The sequence below is a fragment of the Electrona antarctica genome (assembly GCF_951216825.1).
Source record: "Electrona antarctica genome assembly, chromosome: 8".
In the NCBI taxonomy this organism is placed as follows: domain Eukaryota; kingdom Metazoa; phylum Chordata; class Actinopteri; order Myctophiformes; family Myctophidae; genus Electrona; species Electrona antarctica.
The window spans coordinates 44,191,526-44,217,954 of NC_136789.1; the positions used below are offsets into that span (position 1 = coordinate 44,191,526).

Sequence of the window (26,429 nt, forward strand, 5' to 3'; positions counted from 1 at the left end):
AAACACCATTATGTTGTGAAGACGGGGAGCACTGTGTGAATCTAGAATGTTGTACAAACGACAGAAAAGGCCACAAACAAATGGTAATAAATAAGGGAACATCCAGTTTAAATGGGTCTCTATGGGCTAGGCTTACAGAGGTCTGCAGACCAGGGCATTAGTTGATCGGCCCAGTGAATCTTAGTCATTGTCTGTAGTACCCTATGGGGCATTTCACTGGTGTTACCATTAATGTGGCTGCCTTGTTTGACCTTGTTGAGGGAAATCCTGTCAAAAACCCTCACTGGCCGACCGTGTAGATATTGAAAATAACCCTCATTGCCTACTGCAGCAATACAAGATAGTATATGATAGTAGATGGGATGTATACTTAAACACTGACACCTCAGGGTGAATGTTGCCATTTTGTCTATCCACAGTGTGTGTGTGTGTGTGTGTGTGTGCGCGTGCGTGCGTGCGTGCGTGCGCGCGTGCGTGCGTGCGCGTGTGCGTGCGTGCGCGCGTGCGTGCGTGCGTGTGTGTGTGTGTGCCATGCACACGCGCATATCTTCAGTGTTGTTCTGCAGTTTGACAGTCCAGTCTCGGTGGAGCTAGAGTAGAATGCCTATTGCCTGAGGGCTGCAGCCCAGTACAGGTCTGGTTTGGACCGCACTCCACAATGGTGTAGCATTCCATTCCTTTCTTTCATCTGGAAAAAAAAGGATGGCTTGATTCTTCTCATAGATTTTACTACAAAGTGCCAATGTGTAGACAGAGCGCAGATGGGGAAAAGGTTGAAGGAAAATATTAGCTCATTCGTTCATATAACTAACTTCCTATACAGGACTGTGGGTACAGGAGTATTTACTATGCTGTTTGGTTGCATGCAGTAATAATTCAATGAGAAACTGTGATGATATTTTATGGATGGCATGTACTGTACTGTTTTCTTCCTCCTCCATTGCTTTCTTGTTACCTTTGCCTTTTTCTCTAAATGCAATCTTTTTGAAAGTTGTCCTTTGTCTCTCCCCACTTTGTTTTGTTTTCTTAACTATAGGTCCGCTCACAAAAAAGCACGACGAGTCTACAATGAACAGACCCAGGGATGAAGGTATATTTATTGCATGCTTTTATTCTGTTTTCCATTTCCCTGTCCCCTTTTGTTTGTGTTTTTTCAAACTCCTGGGAGATGCATTCACTGAAAAAGATATTAATGTGTTTGAGTCTGTGTTTGTTTATCTATAATCATCTTCTCTTTCTTGCGCGTTCACATTAAATTGTCTTCCACATGTCTACATTATGATAGGCTGAATGGTAAATAGATGCACACTCTGCTTTCTTATCTTTTCTTATTAGAATGCTGATTTTCCTTATGCAAGCTCTCATTCTCTGTCTCTCTCTCCCCTACACACAATATCTCTCTCTCTATCTCTATCTATCTGTCTATCTATCTGTCTATCTGTCTCTGTCTCTCTCTCCCCTACACACAATCTCTCTCTCTCTCTCTCTCTGTCTATCTGTCTATCTGTCTATCTGTCTCTGTCTCTGTCTCTGTCTCTCTCTCTCTCTCTCTCTCTCTCTCTCTCTCTCTCTCTCTCTCTCTCTCTCTCTCTCTCTCTCTCTCTCTCTCTCTCTCTCTCTCTCTGCTTTCCACAATACGCATACAACTGAGAATACATAAATAAGCACACACAAACCAATTGTTTTCACACAGGATAGTTTTTTTTTTTTTTTTAGGTGGCTTAGATCTCAGGGGAGCTAATTGACTTGGTTGCTATGCAGTTGATCACCCACACGCTGATGTTCGGACTGTCCTCTGTGCAGCACAGAAGAAAAATCAATAGTCACTCTTTACAAAACCTGCACCTTGATTTTTGCATGCAGGCTGTGTAAAAAAGATTACTTATATAAATGAATATTTCTTTTTGTATATGTGTGTGTTTATATGTATATATTTGTGCGTGTGTGTGTGTGTGTGTGTGTGTGTGTGTGTGTGTGTGTGTGTGTGTGTGTGTGTGTGTGTGTGTGTGTGTGTGTGTGTGTGTGTGTGTGTGTGTGTGTGTGTGTGTGTGTGTGTGTGTGTGTGTGTGTGTGTGTGTGTGTGTGTGTTTGTGACACTATGTGTGTGTGTAATTCCACCAAAATTATCTGTTTAAAAGATATAGTCCTCTATGCTTCAGTATCAGAAAAGGTTGAACTTTAAAGATTCCAGTATCTTCTGCTGCTATGAAGCATTTTATCTGATGATACACTAAAGCTCCAAAGATCCATGTTGCCAGTGCTGAAAAGCAACCTATACAAGCAAGATCTAGTGTACCTGCATTTGACACGTGTGTGTGTGTGTGTGTGTGTGTGTGTGTGTGTGTGTGTGTGTGTGTGTGTGTGTGTGTGTGTGTGTGTGTGTGTGTGTGTGTGTGTGTGTGTGTGTGTGTGTGTGTGTGTGGCTGTGTGTGACTGTGTGTGACTGTGTGCGCGTGTGTGACTGTGTGACTGTGTGCGTGTGTGCGTGCAATATGTGAATACGTTTTGTTTTTCGCATTTCTGGCTGCCGAATGCATATTCAATTTCCCTTCGCTGCGACTCTAATTCTCATCTGATTCAGACCTGCAGTAGCTACTGTATATAATCCAATTGTGCGGTATTTATTATAACGTTGAAGATGGAGGGACGGATTCATGCAGCATTCTTGAGAGGAATGAAACGATGGCACAGAGATGTAAGAGGAGGGAAAGCTGGGAACTGAGGACAAATGGGAGGCTAGGGAGGGTGAAGCCACATTTTATGCTTTGATATATGTCTGCGTCACGCCGAAAATAGCCCATCTACAAGCTCACGGCGTTTTGGGTTTTGTGTGAGCTTGTAGTTTTGTGTGAGCTTGTAGTTTTGTGTGAGCTTGTAGTTTTGTGTGAGCTTGTAGTTTTGTGTGAGCTTGTAGTTTTGTGTGAGCTTGTACATCGGCTATAGTTTTGTGTGAGCTTGTACATCGGCTATAGTTTTGTGTGAGCTTGTACATCGGCTATAGTTTTGAGTGAGCTTGTACATCGGCTATAGTTTTGAGTGAGCTTGTACATCGGCTATAGTTTTGTGTGAGCTTGTACATCGGCTATAGTTTTGTGTGAGCTTGTACATCGGCTATAGTTTTGAGTGAGCTTGTACATCGGCTATAGTTTTGTGTGAGCTTGTACATCGGCTATAGTTTTGTGTGAGCTTGTACATCGGCTATAGTTTTGTGTGAGCTTGTACATCGGCTATAGTTTTGTGTGAGCTTGTACATCGGCTATAGTTTTGTGTGAGCTTGTACATCGGCTATTTTCAACGTGTGACATGCCTGAGACAGAGGGGTAGGAAAATAGTCGGAATGAAGACAAGGGCATGATGAAATGACATTTATAGAGCGAGGGAAAGAGAGAGACAGGGAAGAGTGAGCGGGTGGGAGAGTTATAGAGCTTGACCTTTATTCTGAAATCTGTCAGACAGTATAGATCAGGCATAAAACACATAAAACAAACCTGATTGTTAATTTAACTCTGAATGTGTAAGAATGGACCTGTCCGCTCAGGATCTCACTGTGAGGGGGACAAAAAGGTTGGAGAACACAGTACTATCATTATCAATGCAAGTAAATCATAATTTCATGAGGTTTTTTGGGGATTTATTTGGTGCTTGGGATTAAAAATAAATAAATCTAACCCTTCAGATTGTGTCTGCTATGGAGCAGAAAACAAATCATGTTTTGTGTTGGATTGGCTTAGAATTGTTCGACCAGAATTAAAATGGAACTCCATGGGTGAATGACTGAGGCAAACAGAGATGAATGGTGGAGACTAGGGAGAGGCTAGTCCTATCAAGACTTGATGCATTACATTGAGCAGCGGCAGATATTGAGTAGTATCAGGAGGGAAAGAGAAAGGGGTGAATAATGTGGCAGTGTTGTGAGGCAGACAGGCAAGACAGTGAGGTCCTTGTTGGCCGTATACGGGCCTTGGTTTTGGGCTCAGGGCAACCCCTTTCACCCCTCCATCTCCACACGCCTTGTACTGAGCTCCTTCAAGGCAATGTCACCAAACAAGCACTCGGCACTGATAACGAAATTGTAGCCTACATGTACGGTCATGCACAAACGTAAGCAGAGAGACAGGCGGACCGGAGACTTGGTTAGTTTAATTATACCTTAGCGCTGCGCATGTATGAAAATAGCACAGGGCTTAAAATACACCACACCCGCCATCACTTTACATTACTTTCTAATTGATGGTTATTAAGCCAGCTGTCTGGTTTAATATGAATCCTTCATGCATGCCCACATGTGAGAGTCAGGAAGCCAGTTATTAGCATCAGGCATAGCGTGTGAACACACACACACACACACACACACACCCCCACGGACACCTGGCTAAATTAAAACCTTAACGCATATGGCATGCTTATATTGATGCACACATGGAGAGGTACAGTACACACACACACACTCAACTTACTTACATGATATTACGTCTTTTTAGTGTGCAATATACACTGCTGATCAGAGTCATGTGCAAATATTAAAACTCATGTCACACCTTTTGTGTTGTCATACTCATTGTCTTTTCAGTTTGGGTACATACGTTTTAGTAAAATTATGCTTCTAATGACATATATGACAGCATGTTATTGTTATATAATCTTATGTTTCGGTGGCAATATGATTTGTCACAGATTAATTGTGCATGGTGGAATAACTTGTATGCATGAATCCACACGAATGCATAGACATTGCTATAGGTGCATGCCACCAACCCCCCCACACACACACACGCACACACACACACACACACACACACACACACACACACACACACACACACACACACACACACACACACACACACACACACACACACACACACACACAACCAAATGCACACACACCATCCCTGATGAAAATGCACTCCCCATAGAAAGCCCAGTATATCAGAGATGGTGACAAAAAAAATGCACCTCATCTCTCCACGGTGTCAGTACGTTGTAGTGACACACTGCTATTGAAATGGAAGCTGAGGACCTCTGTCCGGCTATAGAGCCCCCCTAAAACTCTCTGCTCTCCAGACACTGGCAGCAGGGAGCTGCCCTGAAGGCGTGTGAGTGTTGTCATGACAGCCCAACAGCGACATGTCACACCTCTGTGCTGGCCTGGTAATGCTGGAATAATTGAACGTGTTTACATCCCCTGTGGGAAATCATCGAGGGCTCATGATGCACAGGAGAGAGGGGCACAGGAGAGAGGGGCACAGAGACACAGGAGAGAGGGGCACAGGAGAGAGGGGCACAGGAGAGAGAGGGGCACAGGAGAGAGGGGCACAGAGAAAGCAATGGAGGTTTGGAGTGTGACACCCACCGAGAGATGCATTTTGAGAGATTGTTCTTATCTCATCGTGTTATATGTGTTGTAATGTCATGCGTAAAGGTGTGTGTGTGTGTGTGTGTGTGTGTGTGTGTGTGCGCGTGTGCGTGTGTGTGTGTGTGTGTGTGTGTGCGCGTGCGTGCTTGTGTGTGTGTGTGTGTGCATGCATGGTATATAATGTTGCTGTCAGGTAGAAACCCTGTATGTCCAAAAGCATTACTTTTGCAGAAATGGTATAAAAAAACAAAAAAACAAAACAACGTGCGTTCCATCTGTGGATCTAATGTAGTTATGATTTAGTCACAAGCTCTTGTTAATACTTTTCATTGGTAGAATATTTATAAAGCACACATAATCCTAACCACTTTGAACCATGTCGTCCTGGTTTTGGGTCATTAAAGACGAAGGTTTTGCGTGTGATGTGATGCGTTGTGAGCTTATAGATTGTCTATTTTCCCTACTTCAGCACCACATTGTCATAATTCAAATTAAAATAGGGCATTCATTTCTGGAAAAAAAGATGAGATATGGAGAGATACAGTGCAAGGTTTTTGCCTCACTGCGACAATATGCTTTCTCGTTTTCTTTTGTGTGCGCGCACGCGTGTGTTTGTGTGTGTGTGTGTGTTTCCGCGTGCGCGTGTGTCTACCTGTGAGTGATGCACCCTAGTGCATTTGTAACCTGAGATTCAGGTGGTGATGCGGGCGGACGTGCAAGTACGTGAGTGGAATTTGTTACCACGGCAACAGGCGCCGAGTGAGTCGGTGCAACGGAATGGCTGGTGCAGTTCTATTAGAGAGAGGCAGTTTCCATAGCGACTCGGCATCGCAGCTGCCTATGCAAGAGTGTGTGTGTATGTGGCGATGCGTGAATACGGCACGAATCCCTGTGTGAATGTCGCCGTTCATGAACCCTGCTACGTATGACCCGCAATGTATCGTTTGATTGAATCTAATTCCTGCTATCTCACGTCATGTCTCATCCTCCACCTCTGCTGGCTCTTTTTTAATTCCTTTCTCTCTGCCCCCCCCCCCCCCTCCTCTCCCTGTCTCTCTTTCTCTCTCTCTTGTCTCCGAGTGCCAAAGCTCATCAGGGTAAACAGATGCTATGGCTGTTATTTATGTTTCCACTTGGTCTGGCGTTCACACGAATTATCCACAGCCCTGCACAGCGCAGACGTGCAGCCTAACTGGGCTGCTCTGGCAGCTCTCGTAGCCTTATGGAAGACACACAGATCATACCACAGACAACCGGGTAGGGGGGGGGGGGGGTCACGAGCTCACAGAGCGTACCATAGCAACACACTGATGGGTGGGCACGAGGTTTCAGTGCCAATGACAGAGGGCGTGCAGGGACTGACTACACCATTTGCTCCACGCACAGAGGGACCGGCGGGATTTCGGGAATGTACCATCGCAGCACAGTCAGTCAGTCAGGAGGACAGTATCGCAGACGGAATTGAAATGTATAGAGGACGGGCCCATTGGGACAGACGCATACGTGCATATACACATGCTGCTTCTGGCCTCTAGTCTTCCAAGGCAGCCTCCTCTCTTGGCCTCTCTCTATATGCTCATCAATGTCAGTGAGAGCAAGTTTGAATGAGAACACCGCATGCGATTCTCTTCCAACCTGCCATGTTAGCACTCTCCCACAGAGTTTAACCCATTTTGGGGGTGGGAACCCCTTTTGGTGTTTTAAACATTACGTTATAATTTAGCTATTGAAAAATAGCAGATCTACAAGCTCATAGCGCGCCACCGAGTGGCGCGCTACGAGCTTGTAGGTCTGCTATTTTTGAAAAAACTTGAAAATATTTATTTCAGAAAACTGGAGGATTTAGAAGATTTTTTTTTAGATTTTGAGGTCAGGCCTAAATGGGTTCAAGAGGGAGGACTCACTCTTGCCTCTGTACCTCACATACTGTATAGATGACTACATAGTACATGTATGATCTTGTCCAGGTAGAATTGACATAAAATGTCTATAATATATAAATGACTATGCCATGTGTGTCTGTGTCTCTTGGACATGCAGACATCCGGGACAGGCGTAAGAAGCCAGTGATGCTGTTCATCCACGGAGGCTCCTACATGGAGGGCTCAGGGAATATGTTTGACGCCAGTGTCCTCGCCGCCTATGGAAACGTCGTCGTGGTCACCATGAACTATCGCCTCGGAGTGCTCGGTAAGTTCAGTCATTATATTCCATCACGTTCTGCTGCTGGGAGCCTAGAAAACGGAGGCCCCAATTGACATTGAACACATTGCCATAACCACAGCATGCAAGGCTTTTGACACATCCAATTCACCATTCAGACATGGCAAGTTAGTAGTAATAATAGTACGTTTGATTTTAACTGTGTGCCTTTTAAACCCAATTTTATACCCCTCGGACCCTCTGTGATACACACCCAATTTCAAGAGAGAGACACAGAGAGACAGACAGACAGACAGACAGACAGACAGACAGACAGACAGACAGACAGACAGACAGACAGACAGACAGACAGACAGACAGAGTCGGAGAGAGAGAGAGAGAGAGAGAGAGAGAGAGAGAGAGAGAGAGAGAGAGAGAGAGAGCTAGAGCTCAGGGGTGAGTATCGGCAGGGGATGAACATAATAGTTGACTTTGTATACACGAGTACAACTTCATAAACACAAATGAAATATCACAATTCACAGATAAGTGGATTAGATCATTATTTCCTCTACAGTTTGTAATAGCTTTTGGAAGAGTTTTGCAAGCAATCACACAATATCACCAGGCCTATTGCACATCATTAGCCTTTGTGCCCCAGGTACTGTAGACAGATAGCATTATCATTATGCATTATTACATTCTTCAAATTATGTTGAGGCCTCCCCACCCTCATTGAACTCTCATGAATCTTGAGTTAACTTCTCTGTTGTCAATTTACTAGCATTGTACTCTTTGTTTAGAATGCATTAAAGCACTCAAGCAAGCCTTCTAAATAATTCCATGTCCATTTAGTGATACATTTCTTTTCCCCGGAGTCCCACTATTGTTGTATCGTATTTTCATTGCCTACTTTTATTCCCCGCACATAACATATGTTTGACGCAGCAGTTAATACCTTTGATGTGTGTTTGACAATTAGAAATGGTAGCTTGGAAATGTGTCTGTGTGATGTTTCCGGTGTGTTTTCAGGATACCACATGACATGAGCACACCGTACACATATAACAGTTGTCCATTATTATTACAACCAAGGCTGCACAATGTATCGTTATCGAGTTATGAACATGCACAATATCAATATCGCAAAAAGGAAACAGTATCGTGTTATAGATATATCATTGATATATCGTCCACTTCTAAAGCCAGCAACATCGCTCTGTTTTAGCCTGTGCCCCTCGGAAAATAAACCACCAGTCCATTTCTCCCTCTGTCATGCTCCTGTTGGTGTGTGTGTGTGTGTGGTCCAGTGCGTTAGCAAACTCACTTACACACTTTTTTGAATAATGTTTAGTTTTCAATGTTTCAACACTTGATATATGAAATTTTAACAGTAATATCGTATATTGCATCGATATCGTAATATTTGGCATAAATACAGAGAGATGACATTTTTACCATATCATACCTAATTACAACGAACCCTCTGGATTTTGCAGTGTGCACTGTATACATGTACTGTATTAGTCCTGCACGTGTAAGCTGAACCTTGTGAATGCATATCCAGCCCTTGAACCAATGACAATCAGTTGGAGTCGGCTTCGGCTGTTCACAAAGGATGGCACTCCTAGCTATTTGCGTACAGTCGATTGGCAGTCGCCAGGTTGGGTAATCTGATCGTGTTTATTGCAACATGCCTGTTTCAACATGTGAGAGCATTGATAAACAGAAATGGGAGCGCTTTCCAAGGGTGGACGTGGCCGTAAACAGAGGCAGGTTGCATGATCCAGACTGTTATTGACAGTACCCGTGGATGACAGAGAGACAAGGACAAATTGAGAGTTTGCGGAATGAGTCGCTGCACCTGCAGCTCTGTCGCGCTTGATTTGCACTTGTTACATGGTGCTTAATCATGTGTCCTGTATGGTTTTCGACAGCTGTCAGACAAATTGGAAACATTTTGCAGGCTGAGCACACCGGTGTACACTAAAAATCCAGAGAGTTGAATTAACTCGAGTGTACAAATGTGTGCGGACCCGAGTCCATTTGGTTACAGGATTTTACTGTGTGTGAAGAACGTTCTATGATATGTTGTAGGTGCATTATAACCACATGAACCCTAGTGTCCCTGTTCTGTCATATTTGGTGAACATTCAGTGAAAATAGGCGAACATTCTATGAAAATAGAATCTACTATCTACTGTACGTTGCGACGCATGGGTTTGTAGATTGGCTATTGTAAGTTAAGAGATTGTGTACTGTACACTAGATGGGGTACTGTACATTCTGGATGGGAACCCCTTTTGGTGTTTTAACTAAGCATTATGTTATACTTTAGCTATTGAAAAATAGCAGATCTACAAGCTCATAGCGCGCCGTGAATTATCACCCACATAGTAAACCTCTCCCTCAAACAGGGACAGGTCCCCCAAGATTTCAAACTGGCCAAAGTAACCCCCTTGCACAAGAAAGGGAGTAAATTAGACCCCGGCAACTACCGCCCTATTTCTATTCTAAGCTCCATCTCGAAAGTGATGGAAAAAATAGTCTATGAACAGGTTGAAAAGTATCTTGCCACAAATAAATTAATGTACGAGTTCCAATCTGGCTTCAGAACATCCCACTCCACTGACACATGCCTTCTCTATTTGAGCGACCACATCAAACATGAGGTGGATGCTGGCAAATACTGCGGCATGGTCATGCTGGACCTCCAAAAGGCTTTTGACACCGTGAACCACTCCATACTGGTTAACAAGCTTAAAGCAATTGGTTTCAGTGAGCTGGATGCAATCCTACCTGGAGGGGAGAGAACAGATGGTGGAGGTGAATGGAACACTGCCCCCCCCCCCTCCCAGTGAGCTGTGGCGTTCCACAAGGAAGCATACTAGGGCCTTTACTGTTCCTAATATATGTTAACGACATGACTTCAGCTTGTGACTGCAACTTGTTCCTGTTCGCAGATGACTCGGCACTGCTAGTCTCGGACAGGAACAAACTGCAGGTTGAAAAGGCCCTCAGCTCTGAACTCGGTAGAATCTGCACCTGGCTCGCTGATAGCAAGCTATCTTTACACCTGGGAAAAACTGAATCCATTCTCTTTGGCTCTAATAGTAATCTCAGCAAACTGTTAATACATATTCCAATCAACAACAAAAAAACACAGAGTGGCTAGCTAACGTTAGCCGGTTAGCTAGCAATGTTGTTAGCACAGCACTGGATCGTTCATCTTAGATCGTCGTCGCCATAATAATCCATTCTATCCGTTTCTTTCAATCGCCTGTATCTCCTATTCCTTGTCCCAGATGGCATTTTGGTCAAACAGCGTTTCTTTGACGGCACAGAGCTGACGATATAGAGCTCTGCAGTACACCGGCATAGATCGATCATGTATACAACAGTTGAACGGGACCTGTTAAACTTCCTAGAATAAGCTCCCTACCGGAAGTCTGGAACTGTGGCTTTTCAAAATAAGAGCTCAAATTTAAAAAATGCTGGCGTGAATTAGGTCCTAATTTTTCAATAAATGATAGCGCTGAAAGGGTTAAAAAAGGCTGGGGTGAATTAGATCCTAATTTCTCAATAAATGCTAGCGGGCTAAGTGTTAATAAATACATTTCCTTTTTATTCTTGCATAGTGAATAATAGACAAACGTTTCGGCTATCCAGCCTTCATCGGTGTCTGGATAGCCGAAACGTTTGTCTATTATTCACTATATGCAAGAATAAAAACTAAAGCAGTTCTTGGTGTGTGCGACCCATCACTGATATTTCTATTGCATGATTTGAACGGGTAAAGCACCATGAGTCAGAGCGCGGTGGTCACAAAGAAAAGTGACTTAATATTTAATTCCCTTGTTTGTCTGTTGTGTGTTTATACGTGTCTTACACACAGAAGGGGAGGGGAGAATGTTTTGTGTGCACATGTGAATTCTAATGTATTTATGAGACATGTACATGCAGACTATGTGAAACAATAATCAAAACGTGTAAAGCACGGACAGAGATACAGTATAACGTGCCCCTACTTAGTGGTTATGAGAGATGACGCAGTGTCCTCAATTCCTGTAACACTTTTGGAAAATGTTTGATACGTGGGCGAATAGACTGTGCCCCCCCCTTTCTCTCTCCCCTTTGCTTTCCCTCAGATATGCTTCACGTAAATGGGTTACTGTACTAAGGCGATTATCTCTGTGTGTGTGTGTGCGTGTGTGCGTGCGTGCGTGCGTGCGTACACATTTGTTCATGTTCACACCAGTTTGTCCTTGTGCATATGAAAGATATGTACAGATCCATATTCCATACGTGTAGAGTAATATACTGTAGTGCCATCTCAGTCAGCAATGCTTCGCAACCCCTTTGTACAATGTGAATTAGAATAAAAATGGTAACTACAAGGGCTCCAAAATGTAATTATAATTATTCTATGTACTTACACACACACATTCTACGCAGCCTGTGCCTTTAAGAGAGGAATATAGGGGGTTAGGAAAGAGAGAAGAGAAAGGAGGGAGACTTGTGAGAACAGTAGAATGAGAGAGAGAGAGAGAGAGAGAGAGAGAGAGAAGGGGGGGAGAAACAGAAGGGGGAGATGAGAACGGTCTAAAAATAAACCATCAGAAGTGCTTTTCAAATCGGCAGTGATGCAAAGTATTCATTGAAACATATTAACGCAATGTGGCCACAACACCTTACACAATCCCATTGCACTGGATCTTCATAAAGGTTTTCAACAACCCTAATAATGTTTGTGGAGTAAAGTGGATGAATGAAGAGACATCTTTACAATGTTTGCTGTTGGTGACGACTTAAGATTACTCTTGTGCTCACCTCTACTACCATCTTGCCCCAGGTCTAGAGAGTCTTGTGTTGCACAGCCATCTGTTCAGACTAATTAACTAATTAATGAACTCTGGAGGAAAGGCCCACAATCACTAGGCTGTGCAAGAGCAAGAACATTTCTCACCTCAGGAAGAGAGATGAAACACTTCAACTAATAATGTTTTGCTGTCTCTAGTAATTATCTTTTCTTTTTTTTTTTAAAGGTAGGCCTACTGGTTTTTGCCTACTGCCTACTATCTCAATTGTCTCTGAGTTAAACAATTCAACACACTGTAGGGGTGTGCATAGTTGAGTCATGTTTGGTGTTTGTAGCACCCTCTGGTGGACAGACAAGTACTAGACCCTTTGCTTTTCAATTTATTTTGGCCTGCTCTGCAGTTCAAATGCCCCTTCTTGCACTGCATGAAAAACTACCCACTCTGCGAGCCATTGAAAAACAAATGCTTCTCTCTTTCTGTCATAATATACAGTATATAATATTTACTGTGTGGGTAAACCAAAATGATTTTGCTGTTTTGACCGCAGTTAAGAGTGATACGCTGCAGCAAGCAACCCCACATTGTAGGCTACTGTAAGTGATCAATAGTCTTCACTGTGTTCTGTCTCTTCTTCATTGCCCCATGACTTTCATTTACACTTCACTGTGTCTAAAACAGGATGGATGAATGGATACAGTAGATGGTTAGAGATTAGATAGAATTTGTGCAAACTAAGTCAAAATATCTTTTAATGCTGTAGTTGGCAAGCTACCCAAACATCACAGCCATGCAGAGCGGTAAACTTACCTACACTACACTCATGGAAGGCTGATCAAAGTTGACTGGATCTAATCTAATTTCATTCTGGATGACATTATGCCAAAACTGCCTCTAAAGCTAATTTAGTGTTTCTTTCTCACAGAGAAATCTGTCTTCTAGTGTGAACTGTAGCTATAGTCAGATTCATAAAGGTGTAATTTAACTGCCCACACAACTTAATGCTTTAGCTGTCTCTGAAGCTGATTTACGAATGTCTTCGGGCTGTTTGAATGGCTGTGAATTTGCTACAGATTATTGTATTGATTGAACTGAACCTGGTTTCTGTTTGTAAGTCATTCATGAGGATGTTAGGCAAGTTGGGAAGCAATTTCACTGCAAGTACGTTTCATTGATGTCACATATTTGTAATCATTTTAGACAAATACTGTAGCTATATCTAGTGGTCTGATGTAAGGAATAGCAATAGCTAGATTCCCATAAATCTACCCAAAACCAATCACATTAAGAAAGTTAACAATTAGAAATTCAGCACAATTAACACATACTAGACCTGCTAGACTCAGGCCCTACTACTTGTGCAAGATTATTTTTTTCTTCCAAATGGACCTACTTGCAGAGTATACTAGTGTCAGTCTACCTCATGTGGATTGTGGTCGAAATGCACTGACATTTTGCACCTTAATCTCATGTACGACAGGCTGACTTTGTCTTTTTTGTGTTTTTCTAGCACCTTAACTCTTACTCCGCTAGCATTTATTGAAAAATTAGGATCTAATTCACGCCAGCATTTTTTAAATTTGAGCTCTTATTTTGAAAAGCCACAGTTCAAGTCTACCGGAAGTAGCTTATCCTAGGACGCTCGACGGAGCCGAGACAGGCCTTGTTTACATGATCGATCTATGCCGGTGCACTGGAGAGCTCCACATCGCCAGCTCTGTGCCGTCAAAGAAACGCTGTTTTGACCAGATACATGCGATTGAAAGAAACAGATAGAATGGATTATTATGGCGACGACGATCTAAGATGGGCGATCCAGTGTTGTGCTAACAACAAAGCTAGCTAACCAGCTAACGTAAGTAGCATTATGGCTCGATCGATCGAATGCACTATAAAAGCGCAATTGCCATTAATCTTCGGCAATGGCGTTAAGCGTCAGTATCAAAATTAGGCTTCAATTGACAATCTTCGGCAATGGCACTATAGGAGTTAACTAACTAATCTAATTAACTAAGTATATCATGCACAGTATACATCTGCTGCTATGCTCAAGCACCTTCATATCTTACTATGTGTACTATGTGTAAATATAATTCAACACCTGGAAAAATAATTGATTTTGATAAAATAATACATTTAAAGAAATCACACCCGTGTGAAGTGAGTGGTGCAACTCCGTGTGGGGGTTCCCGGGGGGGGGAGTTCCAGACCCACAGGAACGCACCCAGGGTGCCGGCCCGGTTCTGGCGAGCCGCCCTGCGTCCGAAACGGTAGAGAAATGACAGAGTTACCATGTGGGGGTCCCCGGGGGTGGGGGGGGGGGAGTTCCAGACCCCCAGGAACGAGCAGAGTGACAGAGTTACCGTGTGCCGGTCCCTCTACTGTACCCTCTACTGTACTGTACTGTCACTGTACTGTACTGGCACACCCGAAATCATCATATATACAGTGAATATGTGCGTGTGTGTTTGTGTGAGTGTTAGGTTGCGCACACGTGGTGAAAAACAACCATGCTGTTTTCGTGCTCATACCCAGCCAGCCAGGCAGGCACCCACCCAGACACCCACACACATAAGTCTGTAAGGGAGTGGTTGCACCACTCAAAAATAGCTGCTATCCACTATGTACTGTACTGTTGTACAACAAAGTATAGGGGCTGTGGTTAATTGTGGTTAATCAGACTTATTTTTGCCCAAAATAGGGATGCCAGGACTAACGCTGTTAAAAAGATTTCACCCCATCCCCCCAGAAAATCAAACCTGAAGATGAAGATGTATAGACACACGAAGGCACAAAGCATTGCATGCCACAGTAACTCGACATGTCCAGTCTTATCACCATCCAGTGGTCAATTACTGAACAGGAGCTGTGTGGAATGTTTTGTTCTTTGTGTGGGACAAAAACTAACAAATATGATCATAACTATTATCAGCTATGCTGTATTGATTAAAGTGACTAATCACTAAAAACTAACAAATATGATCATAACTATTTTCAGTTATGTTGTATGGATTAAAGTGACTGAATCACTCTCAAACATATCAGATCAAGATCTAAAAGAGAGATTAGACATTATTTTGCCCGGGACCCAAACTAGTGAAAATAGTAGATCTACAAGCGCACAATGTGTCGCTTGTAGATTTTCACTACTTTATTTTAATTTTATTATTATTATTTATGGAATTTATTCGATTTTTTTTAATGAATCTGGGGTCAATGTAGGAAAAGATTATTTTTATTTTATTTGTATGAGTAGTACTCATGATCCATACAAACTGGTCCGTGACCCACAAATGGGTCTCGGCCCACTGTGGGAACCAGTGGATTAGACCTCTCCCATCTGAATGTACTGATGATGCCTTTAGGAACCAGTGGATTAGACCTCTCCCATCTGAATGTACTGATGATGCCTTTAGGAACCAGTGGATTAGACCTCTCCCATCTGAATGTACTGATGATGCCTTTAGGAACCAGTGGATTAGACCTCTCCCATCTGAATGTACTGATGATGAACCAGTGGATTAGACCTCTCCCATCTGAATGTACTGATGATGCCTTTAGGAACCAGTGGATTAGACCTCTCCCATCTGAATGTACTGATGATGCCTTTAGGAACCAGTGGATTAGACCTCTCCCATCTGAATGTACTGATGATGCCTTTAGGAACCAGTGGATTAGACCTCTCCCATCTGAATGTACTGATGATGAACCAGTGGATTAGACCTCTCCCATCTGAATGTACTGATGAGGAACCAGTGGATTAGACCTCTCCCATCTGAATGTACTGATGATGAACCAGTGGATTAGACCTCTCCCATCTGAATGTACTGATGATGAACCAGTGGATTAGACCTCTCCCATCTGAATGTACTGATGAGGCCTTTTCTCTTGAATCAATTACAACAGCCATTATTATCATCACTTCAAAATGCACTTCATGAAATCCAGGATTTATATACAGTATGCGTGTATACTGTGGCTGTATTTCTCTGCCTGTCTGCCTGCTTTTCATTGCATGATTAATGAGTATAGCTTGGTATTCCATTATTTCAAAGGTATTGTACTGTCTACACAATGCAAAGCCAGAGATAATCAGAACCTCATTATACTCTCTTTGCTAACTGATAGGTATATTATGTCTATCCATATACCCTCAATAACTGAAATTTGTACAGATGTTATACATTAGGATGTTTGGAGATGCACTTTATTAACACTTTATTTTTTATAGAAACTAAATGTGTGCCTAACCAGCAGGTTTGGTTGATCAAATCTTTTCATTTCATTATTTTTTTCTTTTTCTTTCTTTTTCATAAAAATGGTGCACTTGGTAACTAGTTGCATGGTGTTAATACGGGCATACGTTTTTCAAAAACCATCGTAAACGAGTTGGGCACCATAGGCATTTAAAATGAAAGAACTTAAAAAGAAAACCTGTGGGATACTTCTAAGCTAGTCTGAAATGTATCAACGGTCAACAGACATTGATGAGACAATCAGCTAAGGTGAGCTAGCTTTGAAAGTACTGTAGCCTCTGATCAAATTACATTGAAGGTTTTCTAAAAAAAGAATAATGTTTAATATGTCGTGGGGGGGGGGGGGGGGTCCCTGCCTCATCTCTATCTCTGCTAAGGGGTCCTTGGCATACCTGGGACTGAGAAGCTTTGTCTTATCTTTCAAAAGTGCTCTGAAAGGGGCAGGGGATTTTAAGGAAATGATGTCCTTAAAATTCAATGCACAGCGACTGTCATGCTCAATTATATATTTTTTGAATGTATGAAAGCCTAATTTGAATTGCAATTTGTGGGAAGCTTGCATAAAATAATTTCACCCACTCGTTTATAGTTGTTGTAAACAATGCAGACAGTTTCATTCATCTCAATACTTTAATTAACTTCAGTGCCGATGTGCTCACCTCCTCATTCTGCATGTTCTGCCATGAGGTTGATGAACATTCCTTCTCATTTACAGGTTTAACCACATAGGCCTGATTTATACTCTATTGTATGATGGTGTTGCACAGTGAAAATGGTAAACACTGTGGCTGCTCTTTCTTTCTTTCTTTCTTTCTTTCTTTCTTTCTTTCTTTCTTTCTTTCTTTCTTTCTTTCTACCTATAATGACATGGCCAAACCCTAACATAGGGATCCTAGGTTGAAAGTGATTACAATAAAATTTGCTCTGGGATGATTTTTAATCACTCCTTATCACGTATCTCTTTTTCATCGTAACACTTTTCTTTGATGTAACACCACTCAAACTTCTCCCCATTAAACGCTTTGACTTACAGTACATTCTGCTTCACTTGTCACTCGCCGGCATTAAATTAATGTAGGTCAGAGCATTTCTTTACTGTTGCCAACTGTGTGTCTGTTCACATGAGGCCACGCGGGTCACTTGTAAATCAAACAAATCATAAGCAAACGTTTGTCAAATGGCAAAACAATGTGATTAAAGAAAGATATATATATTTTGGCTCATGATATCATCATGACCATCGTAGGCCTGTGTCTGAAGGCCCTGTAAGCCCGAAGCAGCCTTAGTTGTAGCCACCACTCTGACTGATCTCAATGTTCATTGGTTTGAGTTCTGGTCCAGTAAAACAATATAGATTTCCATTCAGAAACAAGTGAAGCAGAGCAATAGGCCTGGAGACAGCAGAGCAGGACAGGATGAGGGGTTTACCCTTTTTCAATAGTAGACTCTTTAAAGTTTTCTTCTTCTTCTTATTCTTCTTCTTCTTGTTACTGTATAATATGCATAGCAGACATCAGCTAAATAAAATATAATTAGTAGGTGTGGAGAAAATTACACGTAGCTGTAGAAGAATAATTTATCATGCAGCTTTTCTTTTCATTTAATATATGCAAATGCTATCCTGACTGATCACTCTTCTCCAAGACGTAAATACTTCTTCATCTTTCAAATTGAGCTCAGTTGATTGTTCCCATTTCTTCCGTTCACTTTGACCCACTCACTTCCTCTTCTTCATCCTATTATCTTCACTTTGAGGTTGAAGACTCCTCACTTCCTTGGCTGTTACCTAAAGCAAGTGTTGAATATGCATGAGTTCAGCCTCATAAACTGCTGCTCTCAGCACTAAAGTCAGCAGGAACCCAAACTCAGCAGATGGGGAGAAAGCAAACTTATACGAGAGAGGAAGAGAAGAGGAGAGGGAACTTCTTTGACGTATCTTCAATGTTGGCAGACGAGCCAAATTTCTTCATGTCATCCTCACAAAATTGAACTACACATAATGCAAGCTCGTGCTAGTGTAACAGAGTAGCTTCGCTTCCTACATTATGCACGATACTGTGATATTCTATATCTGGTGCTATATATATATATATATAAAGAAATATTGCATGGATGCACCATGGGACATAGCCTCAGGGATGTTGTATCCCAAGGTCATCAGGGTTTTGGGTCTCTCGAACATCATACCCTTCACTCAGGTGACCCAGCCGGGGTGATCAAGTCCCGACTTACGTCCCAGTAGCTACCCTCGATCAGTGCCATTAGGGAAAGACCAGGGCCACACAATCCGTTGCTCCGGAACTACTCTGCCGGGACTGGGAGGTAGACCAATCTGGCGTGTGGAAGGACTAGGCTCTGTGGGTTGACTCCTGACCAGGCCCATCCTACGTCTCACCAGGTCATGTGCGTTGCACCAGACGCCCAGCACCAGACACTTCATTCAGGAGTGGTGGATTCTTGAGCCGCAGCATATATATTTCTGATAAGTGATCTTACTTGTACAAGAGACAGTGATGTTCATTTGTATTTATTTTCTCTCTATTCTTATCACTATTTCATACAGTAAGTGCAATTGTTGGGAGCTTAGAAAATAATTTCACCCTCACTTTTACACCTGTAAACTGATGTGACAGTAAACTTAAAGTTGAAGAAGACATGGGTTGGAATGATGTGTTTTACACTAGCACGCTGATTCTTAATGACAACTGACTTTGTATGCATTTAACTGTATTATGCAAGTGCTTTTGGGAGTCTCTCATTTTGCCTGAAGACAATATTGACAATGAAAAGACAATTGCCGGGCAGCTGTTCCCAGACAGCTTGGCTGGGCAGCTGTGGATGCAATCACTGTTGTGACTCTGGGTATCATCAGCAGCCCATGTCTTGAGTTGACAGTTTGGTAAATGGTGCATTTATATAGCGCTTTTATCCAAAGCCATTCATACACCGATGGCGGAGGAAACCATCCAAGGCACCAACCTGCACATCGGGAGCAATTAGGGGTTCAGCGTCTTGCTCAAGGACACTTCGACACTAACTCTGGGGGAGCCTGAGATCGAACTGGGAACCTCATGGTTCCATCCGGCCATTCTACTGGCCACTCTACCCCTGATCCATTGCCGCCCCTAGTTTGAGAGAGGTCATTGAGTTGGTTTAGCCAATCACTTGCCTCCCCCTGGGATGACAAGGATCATCTCACTCATGTCTCACTACATCATTTGGTCAGGTGGCCAGTTTCACAAAACAAGCAAATATAAAGAACAACAAATTGATGAAAGCATCTACTCATTGAAGGCAATGTTTTTCCATCCATCCAACACTTTAGTCCATACAAGACATCTTGAAATCTGCTGGCTGAAACCATGTGTATTTTGTCATACTCCGCAGAGGATGAACCTTACTGACTGTTTTGCAGATTGCAATAATGAATCCTTCTGATTTTGGTGACCCCATGGCCTTTCACATCATTCCTCCTACAGCGATACCCCCTTCCAAATTAGCCACTATTGTGGCATTTATGTTTGCCACACTAGCGAGAACGTGGCATTCTAATGCATCATTTATAATCATAATGACAGTGTCATGTGCCAAAAATTATACAATCTACAAGCTTTTAGTATAAATCAGGCTTAAGGATGGCAATGTCAGCCGGATGAAACCACTTTCATCTATATACAGAACAGAACATCACAATGTGATATTGTGCAGGTGATAAGGTCAGCCAAACAGCGTACATACAGGCAGCTTCACAGTACAGTGCAGCACTAGGCCTACTCAGCAACAAAAGTTGTCTTGCCGTGAGGTTGGACAACACAGGCTCGATGGCCTCTACTGATTTAGCTGACCAATGGCCTTTCCTCTAATGCCACCCTTAGGCCAATTCTTCTAATTGCACACACACAATATCTCAGAATTTAATGGGCAGATTGCCATGAAACTTAATGTGCTCAACAAGGTTGAACCATATTGATTTTGGTGAACCCGTAGGCCAGAATTTTGCCTTTTGAGATTTTATTTTATAATTCCATTTTTATTCCACACTTTTTATTCCACTTCACATGTGACACATCACATAAATACATGTTATACATAAGTACATACTGTAGTACATACATATACATTTCATGTTAGTCAGTGCTTTCTTGTTGTTTTTTGTTTGTTTTTTTCCCTCCAGTTTTCCCCCTACTCCCAAATAACCCCCCCCCCCCACACACACACACACACACACACACGCACGCACGCACACACACACACACACACACACACACACACACACACACACACACACACACACACACACACACACACACACACACACACACACACACACACACAATCTTGTATCACCACGCTCAGACCAATATTAATATTTACAGTATATGGTTTCACACAAGATGCCTCAAAATCTAATTATTCTGATTTTGGTGACCCTATGGTTGTTACTATGGTCCCTCCGTTCAGCCAATGTCCAGTTGGGTGTAAGGAGAAAGTTAAACACTAGCTCGGTACCCAGGCTTTCATTTCTGTTCACATTCGGCTCAAAAAGAAGTTAAAACACAGACTCGAAAAACAAACATCAGGCCGGGGATGCACAGGTAAAGTAATAAGTGCACGTCTATTCATTAAAAATATACCCATAGCTACATTACAAGGATATGTAATTAGGATCCACTCTGAATGGGACATGCATATTTTACTGTGAGGCAGAAATATTCCTATGTAAGCTTTGGTGGCAGTTGCCTGGCAGAATGTTAAACCATTACTGATTCATCAACTATGAATATTGTTAAACTAAAGAGGGCAGCCAGTATTTGATTCTGTGTTAATCAGTCAGTAGTGATTTAGCTGCCTGCCATACAACTTCATGATGCATCTGCCTCCAAAGCCAGAGAGTCTTTTTCTCTCTGACAGATGTGCACGTCCAATGCAGAGTATATCCTATACAGTAGGTAAGGGAATTACCATCTACTCTGAATGGGACAATATGCACAATACAACATCTGCCTGTGAGGCAGAGTAGGCCTAGTCACACAGACGGCTGTTCCATAAAGTTACCTGGAATTTACATTTTAATCAACTATGAACAAGGATCAACTTTATTAGTTGTAAATGGTTAAACACAACATCTGCTCAGCTACATCAGCTTTGCCGTTAGATGCTGACGTTATCTAACAGGAAACTAAATCCCTTTGCAATTTGCTACTAGTGTTGATGACGTCTTGTATGTTTATTGTACTGTATGTCTTAATGTCTTGATGAATTGATTCATGAATACACAGGACCACAATGGAAACAAGCCCTTAGGGCTTTTTGTGTGACCCTTTTAGCACCATTCTACCATTCTCGTACCACTGTACTATTTGCAAACTGTTCCAGTATCCAATCAATCACTTCTGACTGATGAAGCAGGAATGATTGCTAATGCTAGCAGTTAGTTGCACTGTATTTTGATTGGCTGAGCCGAGAATGCGGCTTTGTGCCAGGAAGTCAACCCTCTGGGAATAAATTGCTGCTCAGACAGTCGTGCGAGTGGATTAGTTACACTCAAGGTCAAGTGTTGTGTGTCGTGATGTGCTAACAATGGAATAATGCAACAATAAATCTTGTGACGTCACTCCCAAAGAGAGCTAAACATCTGGACCGGGTCTCTTGCAGTGAATGTGAAATGGCCAACTTTGCCGTTTCACATCAGGGTGAATAGGCTAGTTTCACTCTTAACTTTTCAGCATTTTCACAATTTTGGCTTTATGGCTCATACAGTTAAAACAAACTAAAACAAACAGTGAAGTCTGCTCTGAAAGGTGGTGAGACAATAACCGTGTCCTTTTCTAGAGGATTGGGTGGATTTATCAATTGGATTGTAATGACTCCTAAATGCCTTAATGAAGAATTACATTTGTCATGAATCCTCTAATTTAGCTCAATCTGGTGATCATAAGTGTTTTGTAATCGGGTACATTTACTTTTGTACTAAGTACATTTTAATACTGATACTTTTGTACTTTTACTCAAGTACATTTTGAATTCAGGACTTTTACTTGTCTACCGAGCAATCTTCGTTCCTACTCTCACCTATGGTCATGAAGTGTTCCTACTCTCACCTATGGTCATGAAGTGTTCCTACTCTCACCTATGGTCATGAAGTGTTCCTACTCTCACCTATGGTCATGAAGTGTTCCTACTCTCACCTATGGTCATGAAGTGTGGGTCATGACCGAAAGAATAAGTTCGCGAATACAAGCGGCCAAAATGAGTTTTCTCCGTCGGGTGGCTGGCATCTCCCTTAGAGATAGGGTGAGAAGTTCAGTCACGCGGGAGAGACTCAGAGTAGAGCCGCTGCTCCTTCACCTGGAAAGGGGCCAGCTTAGGTGGTTCTAACCAGATGCCCGCATCTGGTTAGGATGCCTCTCGGGCGTCTCCCTAGGGAGGTCCTCGATGCACGTCCCACTGGGAGGAGACCCCGGGGCAGACCAAGGCGCAGATGGAGGGATTACATCGACTCACTGGCCTTTGAACGTCTCGGGATCCCCCAGGAGGAAGTCACTAATGTTGCTCTGGAGAGGGAAGTCTGGAGCTCTCTGGTGGAGCTGTTACCCCCGCCACCCGACTACGGATAAGCGGTTGAAGATGGATGGATGGATGGATGGACTTTACTTTTAACAGAGTATTTCTACATTGCAGTATTGATACTTTTACTTAAGTAAAAAAGACAGGGGATTTTTCCACCACTGCTGTTTCTGTTCCTTTCATCTAGGGTCCAACCTTAGATAGCAGGCAGGCTGCCTGGGGAAAAACTCTAGGAGTTTGAAACACGTTGCTGTGTGTGCTGCATGTTTTGTTTGATGAGCCTTTTTAGTGTTCCCTTGCCTTCAAGGTACAGTTTGTACTCTGCAGTGTCGAATGACAATTTAGGAGCTTACTTTTTCATAATGTTTCATTGTTTTGGGCCAGTTCGGAAGGCCTTCTCACAGTTTTTTGGTGATTACATCTTCCAGTACTAGACGGGTGTGCTCATTAGAGCACAAATCTCTGCCATGAGGCATGTTCTAATAATCGTAGTGATGTATGCAGTTAAACTTCTACCTACAGCCATTCTAAGAGTCGAGCGGCATGCGATTACCATTTGTGCTTCGTCTCTACGGTCTTCCTCACAGAATTCTGTGCGCTGGAAGTAGTTTTCAGCAGGGGGGCTGGGGGCTGCTACCTAAAGTATTGTTTTCCTTCTTTTTGTGAGCGTCATACAGTAGGTGCACCACATACCTCCATGACGTGCACTGTCATGGAGGTATGACGTGCACTATGAAAGCTCTTGAGGTTGACTGTAAATTCCTACCAATGACTGGATGCCGTCTTTGTTTGTGGAGTCACACACTGTGTTCAGTCACACATGCCCTCTCCTCTTACTGTTTGCATTTCTCCATTAGCACACAATTAATATTTTTTTCTCTCTCTCTCTTTATCTCTGTTTTGCAGGCTTTCTGAGCACAGGGGACCAGTCGGCTAAGGGGAACTATGGCCTCCTTGACCAGATTCAGGCCCTGCGTTGGCTCAATGAAAACATTGCCAGCTTTGGGGGAGACCCAGAAAGGATCACTATCTTTGGCTCTGGAGCGGGTGCCTCCTGTGTGAACCTCCTCATCCTCTCACACCACTCTGAGGGTAGTCTTTGAAAACTATGTTTTAACTATTATTAGCATTGCCTACATTTATGAATAATCTAATGAAATCTGCACACATTATGCAAATACAGTAGGGATATGATTTATTTAAGCAGGGAGCAAGTACAGTCAGTGAAGTTAGAATGAGGAACACTTGCACTGCTAGATATTGTACCTTATGTCAAGCATGTTATAGACGTAACATAGCCAACAGCAGGGCAAACAGGACCTCATAAGTTCAACTGCAAAATACAAATGATCGTGTTGTTGGGTGGTAACCTTCTATGTCCAAATCTGTTACTTTTCAGCAAATGGAACAAAAACCTGTGTTCCAATGGAACCAATGTAGTTATTATTCTATCCTATGTATTAAAATTGGATAATGGGAGGGCGGAGCGGCCGTCCGGTGGGCGGACCTCGGCCACGTCACTCTGACATAACCGTAAACACCATATACGCCATATACGCCACTACGGTCACACACATAACCATAAACAAACCTGATATGCCCATATACAGTATAGGCAGGACGCCACAATGACTCAAGACACACATAAACTGTCTTTTATGTGACACTGTGATACAGAGTATTAAAATAGGCCATGTTGGATGCTAATCCATAACCTAGGCTATTGTTTAATACTTTTGTCCTTATTATCCTGTCTATGGTCTTATAGTGTTCACAGATTGGCTTGAAATTTAATATGCTCTTAAACTCTTAGCTTTGACATTTTTCGACCCCCACCCCCCCCCCCCCCCCCCCCTCTCCCCCCCTTGTAGTTTTACTGGCTCGGCTGTTGGTGATGCAACGTGCTTTGGTTAGCCGTGTCCACTCTTTCACTTGGACAGCTGGTTGGTTTGTTGGCGGCACTGTGGTCGTCAATCCTGCTACTCCCTGACCGTGAAAGGGTTGACACGAAGGCATGCAGAAGATAACTCAAAAGAATAAACACATAGGGGAAGCAAGGTTTCTTAACATTGTCTCTGTGCAGCGAGTTCTCGCTTTCACTTCACAAACAATTCTCTATGGCTGTACAGATTCGCTGATCGGCCATGCTCCAATGTGGCTGCATCTCAGGTCTTTATTCTGATCTGTCCTGGCTCCTCTATCCTCACTCCTACAAGGGTTATGTAAAGTAGGAAAGGACATCAGCAGCACGTGATTGTAGATATTATGATAATTCAAGAATGTCACTAGAGTTGAGCTCTGAAACTCACCGAAAATGTAACCTGTTAATCCTGTATAATACAGTATATCCACATGATGTTTAACACTAAGTTAACAAGTTGTGACTTTTTTGGATGTCATACAGCATTATACGTGTTGTCAGTAGATAAGCCAGCACTGTTTTGAGTAGACGGTATGTCATGTTTATCATCAGGTAATGATGGTGGCCAGGGGGTGAAATTTGTTTACTATCTTGTCCCTACCATGTACTAACAATGGCATATTGTCTGAACGCTGGTATATTGCTGTGCTGGTGTCTCTTCTAATCTGGTGTACAGACATAACATAACATATAGTTAACATTTCTGAATATAAGTTACATGGGGGTGTGATGTTATGGAAAGTTGTCGTGTGTGTTTGTTTGACTAGGAAAATTGTAAAGCCATTGGGGCACTGTCAGTTTCATTAATTCATTGATGATGATGATCTAATGCAGATAGAAGGGTTTCATGATTATGCTGAAGTGGATGGTAAATTATGTACGCGGTAACAGCTGTTTTAACCAATACTTGCAAGAATGTGTCAGTACGGATATGTATGTGCGTGTGGTATAGGGTTAGGACAGGCCTATAATGAGATCTGTAAATATGGATGTCGGTTAGTAGGAAAGAGAGAAAGAGACGAGATGAAGAGTGGAGCTCAGCCTGCAGCTCAGAGGATTCTTAATTGATTTCACAGGGAGAGAAGCAGGGGAGGGGCTCATGTAAGATATGCGTGTGTGTGTGTGTGTGTGTGGGAAGGGGGGGGGGATTATTAATGACAGAATCTGCAGATGAAAACAGAGGAACAACAAGCCACTTTTCACAACAGTACAGTACAGAACAGTACAGCGGTGTGTGTGTCTCTCCCTAATTCTCTCTCCCTCGTTGTATTTATCGTTCTCTTTCTCATTTCCTCCTCATCCAACACACATAGTCACCGAGCTCCCTAGTTGGTGTTAACAGCCAATGCCATGTTGCGGAGATGTCACCG

At 42.7% G+C, this 26,429-nt stretch overlaps 1 protein-coding gene across 2 annotated transcripts in view; it reads left to right on the plus strand.

The window, feature by feature from the left end:
* The window catches only part of nlgn2b (neuroligin 2b), a 156,195-nt gene that overhangs the window by 124,142 nt on the left and 5,624 nt on the right, over nucleotides 1-26,429 (plus strand). For both annotated transcript variants that reach the window (XM_079508568.1, XM_079508567.1), the window contains exons 4-6: nucleotides 1,037-1,090; nucleotides 7,397-7,546; nucleotides 24,045-24,230. In XM_079508568.1, coding sequence (XP_079364694.1) covers nucleotides 1,037-1,090; nucleotides 7,397-7,546; nucleotides 24,045-24,230 — 390 coding nt within the window. The remainder of the gene's footprint in view (nucleotides 1-1,036; nucleotides 1,091-7,396; nucleotides 7,547-24,044; nucleotides 24,231-26,429) is intronic.